The 25,894-nt window shown below is 42.0% G+C and overlaps 1 protein-coding gene across 1 annotated transcript; it reads left to right on the top strand.

The window, feature by feature from the left end:
• Nucleotides 1–3,215: 3,215 nt before the first annotated feature.
• LOC146962886 (cAMP-regulated D2 protein) lies at nucleotides 3,216–24,665 on the top strand. The gene is made up of 8 exons (XM_085769709.1): nucleotides 3,216–3,795; nucleotides 6,008–6,209; nucleotides 6,596–6,729; nucleotides 7,484–7,611; nucleotides 7,849–7,967; nucleotides 8,458–8,598; nucleotides 10,367–10,539; nucleotides 24,068–24,665. Exons 1-8 carry the CDS (start codon nucleotides 3,310–3,312, stop codon nucleotides 24,518–24,520), a joined length of 1,836 nt encoding a protein of 611 aa, XP_085625835.1. The 5' UTR covers nucleotides 3,216–3,309; the 3' UTR covers nucleotides 24,521–24,665.
• Nucleotides 24,666–25,894: the final 1,229 nt, after the last annotated feature.

Here is a 25,894-nt window from a genome sequence, read left to right as displayed (position 1 = left end):
CAGACAGTGGTCTAGGCCAGCAGAGGCAGGTATGGGCATTCAGTATGACGTAAGCATTGTTTGGCTCCTAGATAAGTTTTATTTTTGCTCATTTGTGTTTAGTTGGCTTAGTTAAAAAAGTAGTTGGTAGTCTTTTACTAATGTGTATTTTTGTGTTGAGTATAATGTTTGGCAGAGATGGACAGCGAGGAAAGAAAAGACAGATACTCAGTTTAGACCAATCAGACGCCCAGCCAGCCAGTGGAGGTGAACGTGAGAGCGAGGAGAGTGGAGCTACAGGGAATCAAACAGAAACCAGCCAAAGTAAAGAGCAGGGCAGCTCCAATCCTCTTCAGCAGGTCAGGAAACATTCATGCGCTGTAAGATAAAGACAGCAGGTCAAAACAACTGCCTTCTATAGCACAGGTCACTGAAGTTGATACAGTGAAAAGAGAGAGATGATTGAAACAGTGAATTGTCATGTTTACCAGCTGAGAACAATAATCCTGGAGTATTTTTCATGTGTATTTGTTTAGCTACAAACATGACGACAGAGGTTCTGATGAAGACGGGCAGACTGAGGCTGGTGCTGCACATCTGAGTAAGTTTTAATTTGTTTGCTTCTTTCCAGACATGTCATACTTGGAGAAATGTGAACAAATCTAGATGCATATAATTCTACAAGTGATATATGACGATAAATACATGACCTCAGTGTATGTTTTATAGGAAGTATAGAGATGTGGTGGGACAACAGAGCCGGGGAGGAGCAGTCAAACAGGTGGAGTCGTTGAGCCTCTCATTAAATCAAATAAAGCCTTTTGGTCCTGCTCTTACCTTCCAGTGTGTGCCCCCCCCTCACACACTGTGGAGCTGTAGTAACTGTTTGCTGTCTCTTCCTCAGGACAGGAGCTGTGGGCTGGATGGTGGCTGGGTTCCTGCTGGTGGTGTCCTGTCACTGTGCAGCACTTTGACTGTCATTTGGATGGTGGGCAGTATTCAGATGGTCCGCCTCAGGACCCTCTCCCCCTCCATTAATGTCCCCGGCCGTGGTAAGCCCCCCAGGTCCTCTTCCTGACACCGTTCTCTCTGCATGCAGTGGTGGACTGATGGACCTGTGGGGTGAAATGCAGTGTCCCTGTTGATTGGCAGTTACTGTGTCATTGGGTTAGCAGGTTTACTACAGGTTTACTATTTAAAGGGACAGTGTGAATCTGAATATAGCCTACTACCAATGAATATATTTGTATAAGTGTTTAATCGCTATAAAATCTGTTTGGTTTTCATAGCCTTATAATTCTTCTTTTATATATACATATAGCAAGGGTCTTGCTTAGCGAGTGTCGCCATCTTGCGCCGCCATGTTTGTACAGAATGGAAAATCCAGCCAACCAGAGAGCACATTTCAAGAGTAACACGTTCATAAATAAACTATAGAATTATGTATTAGATAAATAATAGAATCGGAATGCTAGATGTCACTGTTCCCCCCTTATTTTACACACTGGACCTTTAATTGTTTGTAAAGAATGTTTAAGCCTATTTTTTAAATAGTTTTTCTTGTGGCCTTTTTGTTGATGGGAGTGGGAGATGGAATTGTTTTTCATTCCTTATTTTCACAAGGTCCTCCCTGTCTCCCCCCATAATTTCCAGCTATGCAAATGCCTAGACATGATTTGCATAAACACTCTGGCCTGATAAAATATTCAAGCTGGGCATAGGTGAAATTATCGGTGTGAACACTGGTAATGGCTTCTTAGTCATTATTTCGTAGGTAGTGAGTATGTAATAGGCAGTAGGGGAAACTGGGGCTTCTTATCACGGGGACGTTGTCACACTGGTCATCTCAGTTTCCTATTTTTCAACCAAAAAGTACAAAATCCAGACTATACGATTTATGTAATAAGACTTTGATAAGTGACAATCTTCAATGATACTGCTTTGGAGAGATTTGTGTATTTGTGTAAGTAGTATAGACAAGCAGTTGGTTATTCATAACACAGGTTTACTTTGTGCACAATACGACCAAGGCTGTTATCTAAAATGGTTAAAAGGGCATTTTTCACTTCAGCTGGACTGGGTTGTAAATGTGGCCATATAGAAGGGCTGAAATGCACAGGGTGACGTTAATGCATTTTATTTAGTCTTAATCAGCGAAGCAGTCAAACTCCTCTGTGTTTACTGTAGCTGTGTGTTTCCTGCTGAAAATGGCATCTGGATTAAAGAAAGGCTCTTTCAGCATCAGGTCAGGGCTGGACTAAAGGTTTCTAGGTGGTTCAGCGCATGGAGCTGTGATTCACTTAGGTAGAAAATGGATCAGTTGTATGTCAGGCCCAGCACAAGTGACCAAACCATCAGTAGATCAATGCCTCAGCTCTGTTCCCTGAGAGATAGAAAAGCAGCTTCATCACAGACACAGAATTTTCTAAATAAAGAACGCAAGACTCCAATTAGCAGAAGACGGCTGTGTTGTCACGGTCTCAGAGGACCAGGAGCAGGAGCCACTTCTCAGGAGGGGGGGGCGAGGCCAAATGCTCGGGGTTGGCTAAGAAATAGCAGCAGAGGGCTGGAAAGAGGATCTGTTTACTGATGAATCCAAGTTTGAAATTCATAGCAGAAAAAGGAAATTGCAGATAAACAGGAGATAGAAAAATACCACAGGTAATCACACCAACAGTCAAATGGCAATATGCTGCTGTGGCTTTTCAGAATATGTAATATTTTGCAAACTTAAAATTAAAAAACACTTTTTTAGCCTTCATAATCTAAAAGGATATCTATTCATCTATTTATCTATTCATGACAAGCTGAGTAGCATGCTACCTCAGTAGAAGAAAGGATGTCCCTTGGATGTTCATATTCAGTGTTTTATAGCAAAACAACAGCCACATCTAGAATAAATTACAATTGGAAAAAAAAAAGTGTAAACATCAGACACCTCAGAATTAACTGTGGAGCTCATGAGGTTTGTACCCTTCACTCCTTCATACGGCCTGTTGCATGACTTACTCTCATTTACCTTTTGTGTGTGACTTAGTGATTAAATTAAGCAAAGGAAAGACGACTTGTCCTCTATTAGTGGTCCTGCTCCAGCGTCCAGTTCAGGGTCTACTGGACGTCACTCAGCCATCAGACAGAGCAGCTTTTGTCTGATAAATCTTAATAAGCAACCAGCTAAATTGGAGTCACAAGAATGCACTGTCTGTAGAGCTGCAGACTGCGGGTTGTGGTGTGGGGGTTGCAACTTTTCTACCTCAGCTGGGACATAATTCAACTCAAATCATGATCTGAGCGCCAGGGTCTGGGGAAGTATAAGTGTTCTAAGGCAATATGGAGAGCTGGCACTGTTTGCTGCTGCTGTGCACACTAGGTTTAGTGCTGGCCTCTGGAGAGGAGACGAAAAATGATGATGACATCGACCTTGTCAGTTTTCTGAGAAGTATCTACCCTGGGCTGCTGGTGAGAGACGAGCCGTTCGTCATCAACGGAGACTTTGAGATAAACTCCCTGAAGGAGCTGGGACGCTCGGAGCTCCGCTCAGTCACCGAGCCACCCAAGGACGAGCCAGTCAATCGGGATACAAATGGGACACCTGGACCTGTGGTGTTAACCAAAGATGGCCAGATCAAGGGGATTACAGTGGAGAAGGGCCATATATTCTACGGGATACCGTATGCAGACCCTCCTGTTGGGGCCTACCGCTGGAAGCCCCCCAGACCCACCAGTCCTTGGCCGGGGGTTTATAATGCCTCCTTTCCTAGGGCTGCATGCATGCAGGCCTGCAGTGGACCCATCACAGAGGAGTGTCCTCGACTGGTGAGGAAATTCTCACTTATTTGTATTTTTGTCTTCACATTTCACATTAGGAAACAGGTTTGCACCTTTGGTGTGGCACAGAGTGACTCACACTAACAGTAAAACAAGTTTCACTAACATTAAATATGACACTTGCTCTGACAGAGGAATAGAACTTTGGAAATATAAACTTCCTCAAAGTCAAAGACATTATAGAGACATAAATCTAGTTGTTAGTGGTTACAGCTACAGAATCGCCAGTATATTAGAGAACTGAGCCATGGACGCATTACAAGAACTGGACTGTGGCGTCTATTCATTCCAATTAAAGCTGATCACCCGATGCATACCAATAGTGCGTCTCTCTCGCTTTGGTTTGCTGTCACATGCACACTATTGTCTCTCACTACAGGGACGCAGACATGAGTCCAGCCTCCTCCAATACACCAAAAGTCAAAATGTGGATTATTTTTTATTATTACGTTTCAAGAGGTCTAAATGCTCCTGCCCAGCACCTGCAGGAACCACACAGGATTTAAACGTAGCCTGCTTTATACTATATGTTTAGCCTAAAGATACAATAATTAGTACTGTAACCTGTACAATATCTACTGTATTTTTTTAAAGGTCTCCTTTTTTTTATATCAATGTAGATGTATTGTCTTTGATTATAGATTAATACTGAGAAAGTATCTAAACCTCAGTCCATAGAGAAATACACACAACCTGTATTCAGAAACTGAGCTTTAAAACCAGCCATCAGGACCTCTGTAACTTTGTGATGTCACAAACCAACCAGTCTGCAGACTCTCCTCTGATTGGCTGACTGACCTGTTGTTACTATAGCTCCAGAGGGAGCAGATAGAAAACTACACTGAGATGGTTTTCAGTTCTTAAAACAACAAATATATCTCCTGGAGCAATACTTCAAACAAAACATGTAACTTTCCTCAGGCCTCTAAAATGATCCATAACCTCAGATGACATGTTGGCAGTGGACCTGTTTGGGCATTTTATGGCCCACGGGCCATCTCAATCCAGCCCACAACATCCTCAAATGAAAAAACAAAACAGAAATGTATCACATTATCTCCAATCGGACTTCGTACTAGTATGTGACTCAATTCCAACAGAGGGCGCTGTCTAGATTTAGATGGGATTAAACACCACAGCAGAAAATTAGTTTGTTGAGTTTATGTTTCTTGTTCAAATTATTTGCCTAAACTTTTCCTTATTCAGTGATGCAGGTCTGTGCTGTGTTGTGTTGTTCAAGTATACAATATCTATACATATAAAACAGTCTCAAAAAATCAGAACGCAAAAGGATTTGACTATATTGTAATATTCATGAATATGATCATGTATCTGTTAAACAGCAGTGTCTGAATATTATTTTCTTCATTCATTGGTTCAGTCATGTCCTAATAGTAAAACCAGCCTTGAGTCATACTCAGAGTGTGTTTCAACAGTGACCGGTGGTGCGTAGCAGACAACTTAGAAGATATTTAGGCTGATTTAAAAGTTGATATGCAATTATGTGGATTGTGTAATCTTTACACCAGATTAACACATACAGCTGCAAAGAAGTCAGTATAGTAAAGTTATTGGTTTTTGAAACAAGGACCCAGGCCCTCTGGGCTGGCAAATAGCCTATTGTAAAGCAACTATGTCTACCAAATTCACATAATTTAATTCAGCAACATGTCATGTATGTAATGTTCCAATTTGATTTTCAATAGGCTTTATGCACAGCTCACAGCTCCACTACTTCCTGAAATAAGCCAGCTCCTTTATTTCCTGTCTTACATTATTGGACAAACTGATTTATCCAGGTGTGCCTGACCATTGTGACGACTCAGACACACCTGGATTAATCAATTGGTCCAATAATGTAAGACAGGAAATAAAGGAGCTGGCTTATTTCAGGAAGTAGTGGAGCTGTGCATAAAGCCCCTTATGTGGCCCTTCACTTATTTTATCTGAGTCAGTGGCCCTCTGGGAAAAAAATATTGCCTATCCCCTTTATGACAAAAAATAAAGGTGGAGTGAAGGGCAAAAAGCAACATTAGTGTTATGTCATCCAAACTAACAATATCTGACAGCATCAGTGCTTACAGTATGATTTATTTACAAATTTACACAAATACTGAGGATTATTTGTAGTAGCTTGTCTCATACACCTAGAATAACTGAATAAAATATTGATATTGATTTGTCTCTTGCCCCTAAAAAGGTCAGTGAGGACTGTCTCTACCTCAACATCTTTGTCCCTCTGGACGTGAACTTCAGCTCCCCTCTGCGGAGCCCACTGCCCGTCATGGTTTGGATTCACGGAGGGGATTTTATCGCTGGCTCTGCCTCCAAGCCGCTGTATGATGGACGCTTCATCAGCAACTTCACCCGGACTGTTATTGTGAGCGTGGAGTACCGACTGGGTAAGAAAGTTTGGTGGTAATGAGCTTCCTCCAGTGAAAAGTAATTTAGGGAAACAAGCTTATCTGTATATTCATGGTTATTATGTCGTATTATGGATGAACTTCAGCACTGAAGTTGCCTGGTTGACTGTAACAAACAAGCTTGTCATGGAAGACATTAATCACTTTAGTTAAAATAATGAAGTCTTTATTGTGGAATGCGTGTGTGGGTGTGTGTGTCAGCGTGCGTGAGAGTGGATAACGTGTTGGTAATTACTCTGCTTTCCTGCAAGACGGAAAATAGACGCCATGATATCTGAATGGTAATTTGAAACTTGGGGGAAATTAATGTCTTGCTGGAGACAATTATGTGTCACTGATCATGTGAATTGATGTGTGACTTTAAGGTGCGTTTGGATTCCTTGTTTCGGGCAAAGATCCTCACACCTCAGCTACAGGGAATTATGGGATCTTGGACCAGCAGGCGGCTCTTCTGTGGGTCCAGAGGAACATTGCTGTGTTTGGTGGTGATCCCAGCAAGGCAAGTAGACAAATGCTCACACATTCAATCATTTACTTGAACCCAAACAACCCACTAACCTCATTAAATGGACAGAGGGCGACTCTCAGGAGAACCTAGTAACAACAGGTCCATTGGCGCCCCTGACCATCTTGTTTGATTGGCTGACTGTTTTCTATACAATCAAATAAGTATAGTAGAGTTCAGATAAACACGAAGAGAAGCAAAATACTGCAGCGTTAAATGGTGGGTCGACGTGGGTGGGGTTTGGGCCTAGCTGAGAGCACTGACTGTTTTGTTGTGACATCACAAAGTTACAGAAGTCCTAACAGCTCTTTTAAGTTACTAAATACAGGCTGTGTGCATTTCTCTGTGGACTGAGGCTTTGATATTTTCACAGGTAAAGAACCTAGATCATCAAAGAACACATGCACACCTACCGTTATACAACATAGACCTTTAAAAGTTCATATATTGTTATGAGTGAAGGAGACAGGAGGGAGATGAGGCATCATGTCTTGTTAGTAAAACCTTGCTCACAGCCATGATACGACATAATCAGACTAAAGGATATTCTAACAATGGGACTCACCATGATGTCCCTGTCACATTTCATTTCTGTTTGACAAATTGCTGGCAAAATAGCAACAAAAAGTCACAGCTGACAGGATTCCTGGGTTCTGACGTTAGCTCAGATTTCAGCTCATTCCTCTTTCTGTCAGAATATGAAGTCGCCCCCTGAGGGTTTTAATGACGTGTCTGTTTCTTGTGTCAGGTGACAATATTCGGAGAGAGTGCAGGAGCTCAGTCAGTGAGTCTTCACCTGATGATCCAGAGCAGTAAACCTCTGTTCAAACAAGCTGCCCTGCAGAGCCTGCCCTTCTCCATCCCTCTGAAGACCAGGTGAGTCGATACTGGTTACTGATGATTCCTCAGCATCACTGGCTGAGCTCAAAAAAATATGATGTATAAATCATTTGCCTGACATCCCATGGCCTCAAGAGTCAAATGAGAAAGATACGTTTTACCTCAATTTTTAAAGCTCCTAAATCATTCAAACCTCTCAGTGATTTCCCAGCATGCCGAGGGAGAAGACATCAGTCTGACATGAAATTGTGTTTTTCTGCATCTCTTTCTCAGACATGACGCCCTGAAGCTGGGAAAACACTTTGCTAAACAGACCAACTGCTCTGTGAGCGACATCGTCTGCCTCCTGTCTCTCACGCCGCAGGCCGTCCTGACCGCCCAGATGAAAACAAGTAGGCTGCCACAAACACCAGCCTACGCTCCCACAAATTTAGAGCACCTCTTCAGGCTGCCCACACAGTTACATAATACAGCACGATGTAGTGTGCTTATCTGCAGGAGATGATGAAAAACATTATTTTTATCTGGAGCAGTGGCATATTGGAAAACAAAATCATGAAAACAAAGGAGCGCTGAGCCTCTAAAGGGGCAATTAGAGAGATTTTACTGCCTCACAGCACAGAATGACTGTAATACATCCACGGGGCTGACAGGGTTATTGATCAGTATCACTGACTCAGTGATTGCATCATCAGCTCCTTGTCTGATCCCAAAAATGTGGAAGGAAAACAGACTGGTGGTGACTACACGTCTACGTCTCAGCTCTGCTGCCTTAAGAAAAACCAAAATATCCACCCAGGAGCAGGTTTAATGTAACAGTCTGCTCTGTGTTATAACACCCAGACTGCAGTTTGGATGCTGATGATGTGGTTTTGATCTCAGGTTCGAAGATCGTGAACCCGTTCAGGTTCCTGGAGGTGTTCGAGACCTGGGGTCCATATATCGATGGGGAATTAATAAAGGAGCAGGCCGTCACTGCCTTCCAGAAGGGCCACTGGCAGAAAGAGAAGCCGCTGCTGCTGGGTAAGAGCCAGAGAGAGGAACATGATGATGTAGCTACTGTTGTGAAACTGTCTCTGGTTCAGTCAAATGTACTTTACATAGATACAGTTTTGAGATACTTGAGTGTTTTTAGTTTCTGCTGCTTTATATTTCTACTCAGCTACACTTCAGAGGGAAACATCGTACTTTCAACAACTCCTCCGACCTGGTTGCTATAACAACAGTCATGATTTGGTTAGGTGCAGGAAAATATGTGATTTTGGATCAACTAAGAACTTACTCAATATTAGACAAACTTGGTTGTCATGGTTACAATCAGCAATCAGGCAATCGAACACCTCTCTCATGTGTCATATTCATGATCCATCCAGAACAAACTCTTCCTGATGGGGGATTTTTCCATTATACAGAACATAACTAGGGGCCATGATAAGGGTCTGAACAAAAGATATATGGACAGGACAGTCTCAGTGAATTTAAGCCTTCACATTTCATTCTGACAGCTACAGTTTCCTTGCAGATTCAGATTTCATTCAAAGAAGCTATAATGAGCTCATCATATACGTAGGTAAATGCGAGGAGAGAGGAGAGCACTGGGCCTGGGTGAAGAACAGACATGGAGACCACTACAGAGCAAACTGGCCAACAATCAGGGCCTGATTAAAGCCTCCACTTCTCAACGGCTGATTAAATGCTAAATTATTCTTGAAAGCATCATTTCAACTCATGTATTGAAGGAATGATCCAACTTCTCAAGATGTTTCTTTTCTTGTCTGTTGAGTTGAGATGAGAAGATCAATACCACTGTACAGGCAGCTCAGTGAGCGCAAAATAACTATTGTCCTGTCATGACATATTTACAATACTAATGGCCTCTTAAACCACTTGAAACTGTAGTAACATGATTCCCAATTTAAATTTTGTATTTACAACATTGTATTCTATTACCTTTATCTAATACAAAAAAGTATGAATATAAGGTCATGCCAAGCTAGTTGATATGGTGTCTTATTTAGAATAGAAAGAATAGTGTTTTTAAGCAGTTGAAGTTTTTGCCGCAAGTTTATATGGTTACACCACTTAGACATTTTTGCCATAATTCTCTAATATATTATCTTAAAATGGATTAAAAGCAGAAATTTTATATTGGGTCCCCAAAAAAGAATCTGTGCAAGTTAATCATACATTTATTTTCACATTTTAACCCTTTTAAATTTGACTAATATGGACACAGAAAAATTACCGTCACGTCATTGACCCAAATATAGTCACAAGTCCCAGAGATTTTGTTCTCAAAAGTCTCACGTCACTGCGTGCACTTAAAGACGACTCTCTGCTTCAATGTACCAAATCATCTAGGATTCACCAAGCTGCCTGGTCTAAAGCAGATTAATCAACACATTCATTCCAAATATCTCAGCATGAACTAAAAAACATCCCACTCTCTCTTCCTCTGATTTTACACAAATGACCAGTTCTGGCATCTCTGTGCCTCAAGAGTCACCTCTGTAACCAACCACCTCCTCAGCTCTTTGCTTTCTGCTGTTTCCATTATAACACAACCTGATGCAGACATTCATAAGATCATAACAAAGCCAAGAGGAAAAAACAGCGATGCCCACTGAAACTAAGGACCTTAATGATGAGATGCAAGCTGATGTAAAATCTCACACAGCCGTAAACTTTTTTAAACTTAGAGACATTCAGACAACAGAACAGTTGGGTGAATGAGCAACATGAGGACTAACAGCCAACACACAGCTCTTCATGTTTGTTTCCTGTCCTGCAGGCACAACCTCAGAAGAGGGGGTGATCTTTGTCTATGGTGTCTTCAGTAAGCCCGTCTCAGCAGTGGAGTGCACTGTGTACATTACAGCCATCTTCAAACAACATGCTCTGAGAGTCCTGCACAAGTACCTGCCTCTGTACAGGGACGCTGATCGCAGGGACATGCTCGCTCAGGTAAGAGGAGCTCAGCTCACCTTCCTCACAGCTGCTGCTGCTACACAGCTCCATCTCTTAATTCACAGTACAGATACTCATATACCACATGTACTATAATAAAAACATTCAAATACCCACAAGTGAATGTTTTAATGTGTACATGTGGTCCACACAGTGACAGAACCTAATAACTGAAACAGCCTGATGAATGGACTGACAGACTATTGAGTCCATACTGTTGAGGACCACTGGTCTATAACATCTCTGATCAATATAAAATTAAACACCAGACACTAACGCTGTTTGCTTTAGTTTGCAAATTGAGATCAGAGCATCCCACAGAGCCAGTAGCACATCTTTAGACAATGTAGAAGCCTCTGAGGCTGAAAGATGAGATACCAAATGTACTTAACTCAACACTGCAGTTCTATGGGGATTATTATCATTATTGGGTAAAATGTCTTTACAGCAGAAATATAACACAGTAAAAAATGGTTTTGGTCTCTACATTTAATTTCCTTTATCATCACTGTAGATTGTGAATTATTCATATCTTCATAACGTTTTTAAAGGAGACATATTCTGCCCCTTTTTCCACAAATTAAAATAGTTACCCCAGGTGTCTTAAAGACATGTCTGTGACATGCTTTGGTCAAAATACCCCAAGATCAAACATCACAGCTCTTTTCATCCTCTCAAAACAGCCCTGTTCAGAACGGCTGGTTTCAGTGTCTGTCCCTTTAAATGCAAATGAGTCTGCACATTACAGATGTTTTTTGTTTTTTCACATTTTGGGGGCCGGAAGACAAACACCCAAATATATGTTAAAGAGCCTTCAAAAAGTGATATTTCCATAATATGTCCCCTTTAAGTATGCCATAATTGAGGGCAGGGCTGCTTTAAGTGACAGGCAGTTGAGTATGTAGATGCTACAGGCTGGTATGTATGGAGGTCTTGGTGCAGGATGGTGACAGTGGAACTTTGAGCTGAGAAACCTTTTGGTGATGTCATGGAAGCTCCGTCCGTCTGTATTAACAGTCTTTGCTGTAGAGACCCAGCCCCTCGCCCTCGTGAACCAGTTACACCCCAGAACACTCTGAGTTTCCACCATCAGTGTGTATGGGCTCAGGAGTGAAGCCTCCTGCAGTTTTCTCTTTTCAATGCAAAGTGTAAGGCAGCGGTGTCGCTGAGCTACAGGGGGCAGGAGGTGACACTCCCAGACATATTTAGTATTCAGTCACAGTTCACAGCGCAGTGGGGAGACGGTAGAGTCACGACCGGAGCGCGGAGCCCACACACACACGCACACACCTCGTGCATCTCTTTAAAAAGGGCACTTCTCCAGAGGAGCGGCGGGGGTCAGCACAAATGCCACAGAGCACAGCTGCAGACTCAGTCATGTTGGCCAACTTTGGCAGTATTGCAACAGAAATGTCAAAATTGTGGTTCATATACCTTGCAAAGTGTTTTTTATTCACAACTATCAAAAGCACATCTTACTACACACCTTTCTTCAGATTTCTTCATATAATATTGACTAAAAGCTTACAGAACCACTTCATGCTGCTGGAGTTTCCACCTCTTCAGTTCCTGTAGGCCAAAAAAAAAAAAAATCAATAGAAGTGAAAATTACCGATGCAAGCTACTTTTGATCAGTGAGGTAAATTGTATGTAATTAATAACCTAATTGACACGGCTACTGTCTGATCTCCTCATCACCAGCTGGCCTGTGTGGTGGCTGTTAGTGCTGGATGTGCAGAACATCCCTCCAGAATAAAAGCAGCTGTCTGTGCTCAGAAATAGTGAAGTAGCCTGTGTGATGAAAAGCAAAGAAAATAAAAAAAATGACCTTCATATGAAGAGATTAGTTTTGCTCCGTACTTATCTCATGCTCACGGACTGAAAAGTGAACACTCTGACACACCCAGTAACTACCCACTGAGTGGTGGTCATGCATGGATCATTGCGGCGCCCAGCTGGAGCTCGGGTTGTGATGAGGACTCAGCTGTCTGGTCGCTCTCCAGCCTCTCCATGTCTAATGGGTCTGATGGGAATTGTAAACAATTGTTTTCTTTGGCTGCTGGGGTCAGTTAGTTGAGAAAAGACTCAGTGTGCATGTGTTTAGGCTACACTCAAGCATGAGAGTCATTGTCTGTGTCCAGAATCATCGCCACTCTTCATTGGACTTTAGTACTTTCCAGTTTCCACTTCATTGCTGCCCCTCATCTTTAAAAACACCTCCCTTCACTGGCCTACAGAGGGAGCTACAGTTCCAGTTTGTCTACATTCTGGCCATGGTAGAGCACATTTTCCCCCTCCAGCATGATTTGTATGGGTGAAACATGTGGACCACCTGGAGTCAGGGAGTTTGTCTGTTTGAAATGCAGCCTGTCTGCTCCTGCTAAGAATCGACTCGTCTCTCATGAACATCTACAGTGACAGGAGAGGTCTGCTGAGGAATCAGAGACGAAGTACAAGACAGAGAGGGCTGGCAGAGGAGGAAACACTGGCTGGGTGATTTGGAAGCATATGGCATTGTATTAATGAGGGCAGAATGAATATTACTAACACCTCTTCCTATATTGTATTCCAAAGCAGCACACACTGCAGCCTCCTCAAGCATAAAGTCATAAAGAGTAAAGAGGGTTTTGTCACAGGCATGTTGTATAAGACTGCATTGGTTTAGCAAGGTGTTCCTGATAATTAGGCATCTGATTGTAATATACAGTTCCATGGTCTAATGACCCATTCATTGATCATTACCCAGTATGAACAAACTCAAAGTGATAAAGTGACTCTGGCTGTTTTTACACTACAGGCCTTGATGCCCAATTCTGATTTGTTGCCTATATCCGATTTTTTGGACTGCCTATTTACATGTTCTATCAGCAATAAGATATAGTAGTAATAATAGTGAAATCTGTTTTTTCTCTCTATTTAACACTCCCTCGCTTACCCTCGATCCGCACATTAATGAATGTTATATGAAAACAATAACTAGTGAGGAAAAAAACAGATGCGCAGACACCACGAAAAGGAGGCAGTGTAATAATTTCTGTGACAGTGACCACAGCTGGCCACAGCTGGCCATGGTAGTCCAGCTCAGCCCCATGTGTCAATCACGGGCTACATAGCTTCAGCGAAACGTGTGGGCACGACGTACGACACGCATTGCCAGGAAAGATCCAATCTGTCTGTTAGACTACAGACGTATTGGCAGATATCCGATTTGTATCTGATTTATTTCCACATATGAAGGGGGCCTGAATCTGATCTGACAATATCTGATTCCATGCGTATTTGTCCCGTTTACACGTTGATGTTACAGATCCGATCAGTGCCACTTGAGAGGAAAAAATTGGAATCGGGCCACTTGAACCATGCAGTGTAAAGACAGCCTCTGGTCTTCAGACAGGGTCTTACAGTGCCATAAAGTGACCAACTTAAAAATCAGGTGAAACTTGTCAAAACAAAGCTGCTGTCTATTGTAGGAGTTAAAATTAAAACTGTAAAAGACTAAACCACCACAGATGACTGTTAACATTCAATATATTGTAGCCCTACTGATGTCTCAACATGTCACTACAAAAACTACACTGTCTTTCTTACTGCTCATGACATCAGCTAGCTAACGTCGGTTAGCTTAGGCTAAAGCTGGAAACTAACTAAAATCAGGTACCTAAGCTATTAAGGCAAAATATATTATATAATAGCCTATATATAGTATTATTCTGTTTGAGGATGACATTGTAACATCTGCCTAGGGACTATAGATGAAAATTGGCCTTTTTGGCTAACCCTGGTGTATCTACAGCAATGTTTATTGGTAAGCACCATCACTGCTAACCCTAACCCTACTTCTCTTTTCTCATGACTGAGTAGCAGCTACTACCGGTAACACTATCCTTTGCAGTTTCATGTGCATTTGTCAGGTTTTTTGTGTTTTGATCAGTGTGAAAATGCAGAGGTGGAATGACTCATTATAAGATAGAAGTAGAAGAAAGAAGCCTCCCACCATTTCCAATGCAAAGTGTAAGGTAGAAGCCTCTGGGAGAAACAAGAGGTCAGAAGGTGACACTCCCGGACATATTTAGTAGTCACAGTTCACGGTGCAGTGGAGAGATAGTGGAGTCACAACTGTAGGTTCCCCTTACACACACACACACACACACACACCTCCCACATCTCTTCAGAAATGGCACCTCTCCAGAGGACCACAGGGGTCAGCACAAATGTCAACCAGTTCATCATGGTGGGGGCTGATGTGGAGAGCAGTAGGTTTGTGCAGTGTGTTTACATTTTTTGTGTGTATCATGTGTAGATCATCCACTTCTTCCCTACTGAACACATTCATCAGTGATATGAGCAGACTATGGGTCTAGGAGTCGTCTCTATGAAGGTTTTTTTTTTTTTTACAATTAAAGCTTAGTACATGAAAATGATCATCAGAGCTTCTTTTGCTTGGCTAGTTGAATTGATGTAGAACTACTGAAGAGCTTCTGGATGAGACCGGTTCATTATCTCACAGCCAACAGCAGATTACCTGATTTCTATTCCTGCACACCAGCGACAGCTAGAGCCAAAGCCGTTATGTACATGCATCCATCCATCCCTCTGTCCATCTATCTCATTTCTGAAATGAAAGCAAAAACACATTAAAACAGCTCATCTGAACTGTGACAGTATCCATGTTAAAAATTAAAAAAAAAAAAAATCAAATGAGACAGTGAAAGTCATCCGTCAAAATGAAAAGAGTCCAGAAATGAAGCCACTGACTTGATCCAGCTAAAAGTGTCACATTTTTACAGTGATACTAAACGTTCACCTGCACTTTTAATATTGCGTTCACCATGCACTGTTTATAGATTGGGAAATTAAAAGGAGATCAATGTAGCTACTTTTAAATATTTTATTTTACAGTGCAGAGAAGTGTTGACATACAGCAAAGGGTCAAAGATCAGATTAAAACACATGGCTGCTGCAATTGGGTCTGATCCTGTATGGTTCATTACCACAAATTCACTTTAATGGTCTGCAGTTTATGTGGTAATGATATTGTCTGCTATTGTCTCCCTGGGACCGGGGTTGGTTGTCTCACGGGTTGGTTGTCACAGTGCTTATTACAGCCACACTACAGGGCGCTGTGACATGATGTTGATATTAAATTTGAGCCCTGACTTCCTGTTCATTTTGCAATAGTCATTTTGTTGAATGCACACTAAACATTGAGGTGAGGACATATTTTATCATTTTTATGGGTCAGAGTAATTTTTCATGTTTGTGTTATTTTTGTAATAACAGCATATACTGTACGTTACTAGTCATTTCACAATAAAACACTCATTAACAAAACAAAAGTGGTAGTTTTTGTTGTAGTCATCTTTTAGCCAGTAAGCTAAAGCTATGTGGTAGTTAGCTTAACATGTTTGTTAAATGGTCAGTTGGGGATGGTTGTCTCACTGCTCTGGGGGTTGGTTGTCATGCAAATTCTTCCATTTTACTTCTCATTAGATAATTCAGAGAACTGATCACCTGCCTCAGTCTTATTATAATATTGGACATGTAGGCTATCTGTTCTTGATACGCTGTTTGTTGTTGCCAAATGAAGTAACTTATTCATAATGATTTGATAATTTGATCGTTTTCGGGGCGCTGGTGATTATTATAGAGGTGGTATTCATTTCAAAAGTTATTTGGTGTGTCTAGCTTAAAAAACAAGAAAGTTACACATCTTCTTTTAAAATCCTAATTTATCACTGAAACCCTATTGAACCTCCACAGGGACAACCAACCCCATACCCCGTGACAACTGTCACATTGTGTCAGAGTGTCTTTCATGGTGAATTACTTCTTGTTGCAATATGTTCTAAAGACAAAAAAGGGTACCAGTTTCAAGCCAAGACCTTAAGCTTTCATTTAATGTAAGAATTACTGTTCAAAGTTTTTTCTAAGATGAGCAATTTGTACATGAGTAAAAAGTGTGACAACCAACCCCGGTCTCCCCTACATCTTAAAGCGTTTATCAGTGGCACGGCCGTTTCGGCTAATGCTGTGTTCAAGGCAGGCTTTTGAAACCGTAAGTTACAGCTTCAAGTCACAACTACGACTTGGTAGCGTTCCAGGTAACCCGTAGCTCGTGTTTTTACCGTCCTGTTGTCTGTGAAAGTTCCCTATAACGGCCACTCGTAACTTCCGACCCGTGAACTCGTACCAGATCGAACTGGTATGACTTCACAGGAAGGAAAAACACAAAGTACGAGTTTCCTTGAACGCACCATGAGTTAGCAGCCCCCGCCCTTGTCAGGCATCAATTGGTCCTCGTGCTACGTCACCACATTCACGCGCATCCCTTGGCTGCACACACAGCCCTTCATGCCGTTCTCTCCCCTCATTGGATAACACTTGTATCCCACAAGGAAAATTTTCTCCTCGGGTTACAGCAGAGCAGAGTGACGGAGAGACTCGTGTTTAGGCTGAAATACTTCATGTAAGTGATTGCTGACGGAAAATAGGACTATTTAGGACTTATATTAACAAAAACATTCCACTGATATCTGCTTTAATGCACATTTGAAAGCATTTAGATGTACTCTCTGATTGTTGTTTATATCATCGCCGGATTATGCATACAGGTATCTGAATGGATATAGTTGCTGAAATGCAATGAATGCTTCGATATGTTAAATATTTTTCTGTACTCTATACAGGAGATCTTGATCTCAATGTCACGCCCCTGATTTATATACTGTAGTAGCTACAGATAGTAACAGACTTCAAAACTGTTTGAATGTTGAGCCCTTGTGTTTACATTTGAATGGCGTGTGATTTTAAAGGTAAACACACAGGAAATGGACAGGGCCGTAGCCAGGATTTTTGAAATACCGAGGTCATAGTCGTGGTGCGCGGGGGGGTGGCGTCAGAAATTTGGGGCAATTTTATATTAAAAGGCTTCAATCTGGTGCACTTTGACAGATAAAAACTACACACATCATATTAGATTAATGCCATTTTTATGATATTATCATCACTAGTGATCATCCAGAGGAGACCCAACTTCACTGAATTCTGATGAGAACACACCACCTATTACAAACAGTAGACTAGCTCCTCACATTCGTAGCAGCCACAGAGTAGCAAAAATATTATATTATAAAGTTTAATTCCAGCTCGAAAAAAAAAAGAGTCTGAAATGCAATGTGAAGGTCCTGGTTGTTAACATAAAGATGAACAGGTTTCTAGGGTGAAGTGTGCACTCTTTTTTTACCATAGCTATAGCCTACTATCTTTGGGTGACTTCCTTCTGGAGCGTCAGCTGTGTTCCTCACTTTGAAACAGGCCCAGGAAGTTTGTTTCCTTTTCCTTATAGTTACCACAAACATACATCTGACTGCTCCTTGTTGCAGCAAATTTTGGTTGTTGGTTTGTGTGGTATTTCACATTTCTATGCATATTTTTTATGAGTAAAATATTGGTGTCAAACTTCATTTCGGTTGTATGGTCTTCTTTGAATGGGAAAATATGAAGAGGTCTAGGTGAAATCAAAATGAGCCAAAAACAGTTGTATTTGGATGGAGTGAATATTATGACACCGGCTATTAGTGAAATATAGCCTAATTAGTTTTCCAAAGGTCAAATTCCACCTGGACATACGTATCTCTGATAATAAAACAGCTGCAAAATTGCTCAGGTTCATTTTTTTTAGCATCTACTTTTACAGTTAGCCTACACATTACTTATTCATTTGCCTGATATCCCATGATTCAAAGGTAGATTTTACTCTAATGTGATTTTTGTTAGTATTCTTACTAGTCAGAGATGAAAAATTTACATTTTTTACTGTAGCCTACTCCAGACATGTCTGTAGTAATCTCACCGGTCAAAAAAGACTGAAATAAAACTAATGGTTGCCTAAACTTTACACCGTATGCTCTTTGTTAAATCTGTCCTTTTTTGAAAAAATTTCACAGTCTTTGTGCTCGTGCAACATAAAATGTATCATGTCACTGTGCTTTTCACATCCCTCAGTATAGTATCTGCAGGAAAGAGGTCTCTGCTCTCCCCCACTTAGCTCAACTAGTGCATAGTGCAGGACACAGACAGTAAACGGCGCTGATTGACCCTATTAAACAGCTGTTTTCTCCGCATACATGAGGACCCGTCCCTAAATAATACAGCGGTTCAAGTGCACGTATGTACGAAACCTTTACAGTGTAACAACTGGTTGGAAAGAGCAGTTTATCTAGAGCCAACTCACTCAGTAGCCTTCTCCTCCATGCACGCAGGCTCCGCGACGCTTTTTCCGAATGAATCGCCTTTTTTCCCGCGACCAGTAAACAAACACCAGCGTATCAATTTGTTTATTTCGGGCATGTCAATTTTCATCATCACACTTCATCATCAAATAATACAATACATGGGGAAATGGAATGTTCTAGATAAAGAGAAGCAACTTCAAACATCTCAATTCTGAAGCATCATCATTATGACATCACCACTGTTGTAATAAGACCAACTTCAGTTGATCAAACACTGATCGCTGATACAGACACCTGTCCAGATACAAGCTGCAAGGCACTTATTAGAGCACATTTAGTGGATTTTCAGTACTGTCCCGAAAAGACAACTGACTTCTACCGCCACAACGATGGAGACTCCAAACTTTACTCCCAAAAATAAAAGAAACTTCTCAAGAAAAAAGCAAGAGAACTCAGCAGATGTTCATCAGCTTCAGCAGGAGGTCTACAAGCTTAAGGACCTGTTGGACAAAACAAAACAGCAGGTTTCAAAGCAGATATCCCTCAAGGAGTTTCATATGAACAAGGAGAAGGAAGAAAAAAAAGAACGGACGAATATGCAAAATGAATATGCAATGATGTATGCAGCTTCTGTAACTAGTGAGAGGAAGTTGGAGGCTAAGCTCAAGGAAGAGAGAGAGAAGAACTCAGATCTCAAAAAACAGCTGCAGAGTCTGAAAGCTTCTTTCCAAGAGGGCACCCTGAGTAAAGAAACGGAAACCTCTACTGCCACTCAGCTGCAAAACAACAATGAAGACCGGACAAATATCCAAAAAGACTTTGAGGAGCTCCAAGTGGCTCATCTTCCCATCCAAGAGAAACTCAATGCTGATCTTCAAGAAGAGAGAGAAAAGAATACCACTCTCCAAGAAGAGATGCAAGTGGCTCATCTTGCCATCCAGGAGAAGATCAAGGCTGATCTCCAACAGGAGAAAGACAAGAATGCCGCTCTCCAAGAAGAGATGCAAGTGGCTCATCAGACCAGCCAAGAGAAGCTCAGCGCTGAGCTCCAAGAAGAGAAAGAAAAAAACGTGGCTCTTCAACAACAGCTGGATAATCTGCAAGCTTCATGCCCACAGGACCCACAGGAGAGATGTGAAGTTGAAATCTCCACTGCCACTCAGCTGCAGAACAACAATGGAGAAGAAAAGACAATGATCCAAAAAGACTTTGACGAGCTGCAAGCAGCTCATTTGACCATCCAGGAGAAGATCAACAGTGAGCTCCAAGAAGAGAAACAAAAGAATGCTGCTCTCCAAGAACAGTTTCAGAATCTGTGGGCTTCAGGCCATGAGTTTATCCAGAGATATGGAGCTGAACTCTTCAAGATCAAAGAAGAGAAGATGACAATTCAAAAAGACTACAAAGAGCTGCAAGGGACACACTCAAAGAGCCAAGAGAACTTCATGGCAGAGAGAAACAAGAGTACAGCTCTCCATGAAGAGCTGCAAGAACTAACAACTTCATACCAGGAACTCAACAACAAGTATGAAGCTGAAGTCGCCACCACCATTAAGGTGCAAAACGACACCAAAGAGGAGAAGAGAGCCCTCCAAAAGAAACATGAGGAGCTGCAGGTGGAATACCTTCAGAGCCAGAATGACTTCATGGCTGAGCTCCAGGCAGAGAAACACCAGAACTTGTCTCTTCAACAACAACTGGAGAAGCTCTGGGCTTCAAGCCAAAATGTCACCGTGAGGTATGAAGCTGAAATCTCCACTGCCAGGCAGAAGGCTGCAAAACTTCACGAGGAGCTTCAAAATGAAACCAAAGCTAATGCTGCCAGGATGTCACAGCAGCTTCTCCTGGAGAAAAAACTTCGGGCTGAGATTAAAGGCCTTCAACGAGCTCTGGAGGGTCTGCTCAACGCTTGGCAGCCATATGCTGCTCACAGAGCGCAGACTGGCCAGAAAAATGTGGAAGAACTGTCAACTCTGTTCCACACCCAGCTCTCATTCAGTGATAAGGTCACAGAAAAGCCCCATAAGCCTTGCCAAGAAATCAACTGCTCCTATTGGAGACTGAGCCCAGAAGATCCTGATATGATGGACGTTGAACCCTGAGGGGATGGACCATCACCATCCACACAGATCAGTCTGGGAATAGCCTCCACCTAGAGGTGCCTTCTTTCTTTCCTTTTCCTTTCTTTCCCTTTCTTCCATTTCTTTTTCTCTCTCTTCAATAAAATAACAAACATACAAAAAATACAGTCTTTATGGCATTTTACCTGTATACATTACTGCATTTAGTACTTTGTAATGTACAGTCTTTTAGAGTCAAGCTCAGTTAAGGAAACAACTGTTTTTACTTAATTTACTTCATCGGTTCAAACATGTATGATTTCCTGTCTCTTCTAATGTGCTAATATTAGAAGATCATATTTTCTGAAAAAAAACCCAAACATGATTAGTTCCGAACAGCACCTTGAGTGTGTTTATTGCCCCCATCCCCACATCAGTATCCATGGCGATGCAGTGCTAGCCAGGACGTGTGAAAAGGACATTCTGCAGTTTTTCACAAAAAGTTCATCTGACAGAATGACACTAGGGTCTTGCAGGGGAAAAGAGTTGTTGTTTCACATGCTAGTGAAATCTCTAGCATGTTAGTGTTGTCCAATAATAATAATAATATAATTGACTAGAAAATCATGAAATGAAATGAAAATGATTGTTTCTATGCTAGCTCCTCCCACTGGCTGGTTGGTGTGAGCACAGTGAAGATGGAGCTGGGGCCGATAGCACCAACCTGCTGTGAAGCTCTAACAAGGTGCAGCTGCTGACGCAACGTATGACAGAGGTGTAGCACATGTTTTCCTGCTGCTGTGCCATGTGATAGAGGAGACCATTCAAACTATTACTGTATATTTGTCAGTGTAACTTAAAGGGACAACGAGGAGTTTCTAATCGGTTATAGTCTCACGTTAATGTGGATGAATCTCCGCTACCCACACTTGTTAATGGGCCTATTTTCGATAAATATATCATTCTGTCTCTATCGTTATTTTGTTACTATTAGTGGTGGCGGAAATGCTGGTCGAGCCGACCAGCGTTTCTTTACTTTCAGTTTCGCAACGAGTCATGAGAATAATGTAGCTGAATCGCTGTTTATGGTCGGAACTACGACGGTATGTGAACCTCTTTGAACCTCTGACTTTAATTATTGATGAATGAAAACATGAGTCCGTCTTGCGCCGGTCAAAAGAATTTTACGGTGTGCGCGGAGGCTCATAAATGTAGTGTGAAAACGCTTCGCTTTTCCAAAACTCCTCGTTGTCCCTTTAATGCTGTGCCTTGTGTTGTTTAGCATATAATATGGATCATATGTCATGTTTGATCAGATCTGAAAAGGGCCCAATACTGTTGCTGATAATGCACCTGTTTGGTTTTACTTATCACATATTACTTGAATCTCCCAGTATTGTTAAAATTGAATATCCGTGTGTCCAAATACTTTAAAGGGATAGTTCAAAATTTGGGCAAATGGACCATTGCCATAATCCCTATAGTTTTAGCAGTAGGTTCGTTACCTTTAATTGTCGGTACAAGCTATTTTTAGAACGGTGGAGCAGAGCCGTGAGCTGCTCAGAGCTACGCTACGGAGGCTCATTATGGGATTTCTTGGTTTCCCTCATCAAACTCGTGAAATACACAATCCAACAACTCCAAAACGCTCTGGTGGACAAGTTGTGACCTGCACATTCACCACGCTATGAGATAATAATGGAACCGGAAATACAGCATCGGCCCATACTCTTAAACTAGCTAGCAGGAACAGCAATAAGGTTACTATGGTGACTGGCAGAATTTATAGTCTGAAGACATATGTAAATATTTTAATTGATTTTAACTGGATGCTAAACTAGGACTGCCCACGAGTGCAGGATGAGTCATCAATGTTTGAGCTCATTTCACACAGAAGAGGAAGAGGAAAAAAATCAATTTAGGTAGAAAAACACTCAATAATTCTTTGACGTGAATTTAGTTTATGTCAAGAGATAAATTAACAATTAACGTGGATACAGGATTAAAGCTGGGAACATGTTTTTTTTTCATTTCAAGGGGTCTTGAAATGAAATGTGTGGTACACTATACACAAACAAGATGACTGTCAGATAATTACGTTGGTAAAGAAGTGTGCCCAGCAAGAAAAAAAAAAAAAGTGTTCAACAAATGGTTGTAGTACTGATAGTGATCTCTGAAATTAAGGCATTTATTGCACGGTGAAAATCATTTGATGTTGTTTGAGCTTTAGAGCTCCTCTCTTAAAATGTGTTGCCTCAGGTCAAACTCTCTCTGATACAGAAAAGCTGATTATCCTGTTCAGACTCTTGACGTCACCACATTCAGATATAAAAGACTGAAGTGTACGGTTTAAGAACGAGAGGAAGACTCAGAGGGGAACGCTGATGTGAAAAGGAGGAGAACAAAAGGAGGAAAAGTTTGTTAACGGAGAATGATAGTTGAATATTAAACTATGCATAATTTCTACGATCAGTGTTTGAATACAGTGTGTGCTTGTGTTAGAAGCACGCACAAATCTCTGTTTGAAGCAGGCAAATGCATTGGTGTGGTGTAGTGTGTGTGTGTGTGTGTCTCCAGGTGTCAGATGTGTGGGTGCAGGTTGTGTGCTGCTGAAAAAGACACACTGGTTTCCAGGTAACAGGCAAAAGAAGACGGTCTACCTCCTTTTTCTTTTGCTTCCTTTTAGCTGAGAGGGAACAATAGTTTGTTGCTGCTCTGCTCCCAGCCCATGTCTGTGGAGAATGTCACACTAATCACTTTCATTCATTTGCTTTTCTACAGAACCACTGCAGACTGAAACATACATTGTAAAGCATAAACCTTGAGCGAGGCTGAGCTGTTCTTAAACTCGCAAAGCTGCTCGTTTATGCTTTATTCTCCAGGTTTCATGGACGTGAACAAGCTGAATGTAATACTGTTCATGGTTAAACTTCCATACAATGAACTGGTCGTCAGGCCAAGGTGTTTTGTTCATTATGATCCCCATTAGCATCTGCTTAGCATCCGCTATTCTTCAATAACCAATAGAAAGCCAAGGAGTTTCAAAATATAAGATCACCTTTCATCACAGACTATATCATCAATTATCTCTTCCACACAGCTCACAGCCTTTAGTTCAAGTTTAGTTCTTCCTCTGCCTGCTTTATTAATAATAATGGATGTAATGATAGTCGATTATTTGTAATTTTGTAATGGAGAAAGAATGACTTTGTGTGACTTTCTGCTCCTCAGATCGTGACAGACTACGTCTTCCTGTGTCCATCGAGGCGGTCTGCCCGTGCCGGCACAGCGGCGGGCAGCAAGGTGTGGATGTACGTGTTCGACCACGCGGCCTCGGACCACCGCGTCTGGTCCGGTCTGACGTTCTGCTACCAGCACGCCTGCCACGGCGCCGAGCTGCCTTTCCTCTTCGACTCGGCCACCGTGGCCAACTTCACCCTGATGCCGTCGGAGAAGCTGCTGTCCAATCGGATGCTGTGCTACTGGGGCGCCTTCGCCCACACCGGGGACCCCGCCTCACGGGTCCACCAGACCACCTTCTGCCGGGAGCAGCGCGTGCCCGTCTGGCCGCGCTACTCCGACACCAGCGGCTGGCTGGTCATGAACCTGACCGTGCGTTCACACGCGCAAGTGGGAACCAGGAACCATATATGTGACTTCTGGGACCAGCTGGGCATTTACTAGTGAGGGGACGGGCTGGGCAGGGAGGGGCTGGGTGGCTTCATGTGATGTAACATGCTTCATAAATCCAGTCACACAATCTTGCAGTGTGAGGTTGCAGTGTTTACTATGAAATACAATTATACATTATCAGCAAATGAACTTTTCGGCAACACTACCTGGTAGCAACTGCTTGAATAAAAAGTCAGCATTTTGAAATAAAAACAAATGTCATGTCTTCCTTCAAGAATATATGCTTCAAAGTGAGAGCTACTTGTTCTCATCAGTTGGTTTAAATGATCAGTATTCTGTCTCCATCTGAGAAGAAGAAGCTCCACAGTCTTTCTCTGACAGAATGAGTCAAATTTAAAAGACTAAAGTCAGTGGGAAAATGTAATTAGATGCAGAGAAGACACATCTGGGGTAAATCCAGGTGAGGAGGAGTTCACGTTCTGGTTCTGTGGCTGTCAAGTTCTGGGACTGTGGTTCTGTGACTCCACATCACACACACACACACACACACACACACACACACACACACACACACACACACACACACACACACACACACACACACACACACACACACACACACACACAGACAACAGGAAGGTAAAGAGGAAAATACAGAGAGAAAAGGAGAAGTTTTAATGTCAGCTCGTGTATGAACTGTCAGATAAACTAACATGTTGTGAGCCAGCTGTTTGAAGTGGTTCAATTCAAAATGGAAAACAAGGTCTCTGAAGATTCATTCAGTGACACTTTATCAGGACAAGTATGTACAGCTTAGGAAAGTAGTGGAATTAATGTTAAATAACAGAAAAATATCAAAAGGTATAAAACTGAAAACTGTTTTTATTGCCCTGTTTTTTCCACAGCGCTTGTCAAATGTAACAGTGACAGAAAACTATAGTAGTGTGATTTATGTTTGTCGTCTGAGGACATGTAAGGGCTTTAATTAGTGCCATGGGGGTAACGCTCCGAGGCACTGACCTCTACAGCTATGAAATGGCTGCGAACAAACTTGTCCTCTCTCCAACAATGGGCTCAAAAATATAAACTATGAGCCTTGAGTGCAGCCAGGTCCCTCCAGCTGCCCATTCACTCCAATATAAAGATTTTCTGAGCGAAGCAGAAGGGGCCCCTCTTTTTGACTCGCAAAATATTTACTCTAGAAACACCAAAAACATACCAACACATTCAAGAAGTCTCTGGTCCACTTCTTTTCCTGATAGCAGCTTCCCATTCGTCACAGTAAGCCCAAATGTGAGACCAATGCCGAGACAGAAAATCACCTTCTTTATGGACGTTTCTGCCGCCTCAGCCTGGGGTGCATCTATCGTCGTGGCAACCCCCTCCAACTGCCCTGACAACCTCAGACCAGAGTCACAGAGACCA

This window comes from Trachurus japonicus, chromosome 23 (assembly GCF_045865225.1).
Source record: "Trachurus japonicus isolate A0001 chromosome 23, Traja_1.0".
Classification (NCBI taxonomy): domain Eukaryota; kingdom Metazoa; phylum Chordata; class Actinopteri; order Carangiformes; family Carangidae; genus Trachurus; species Trachurus japonicus.
This window is presented reverse-complemented; position numbering and strand designations above follow the sequence as displayed.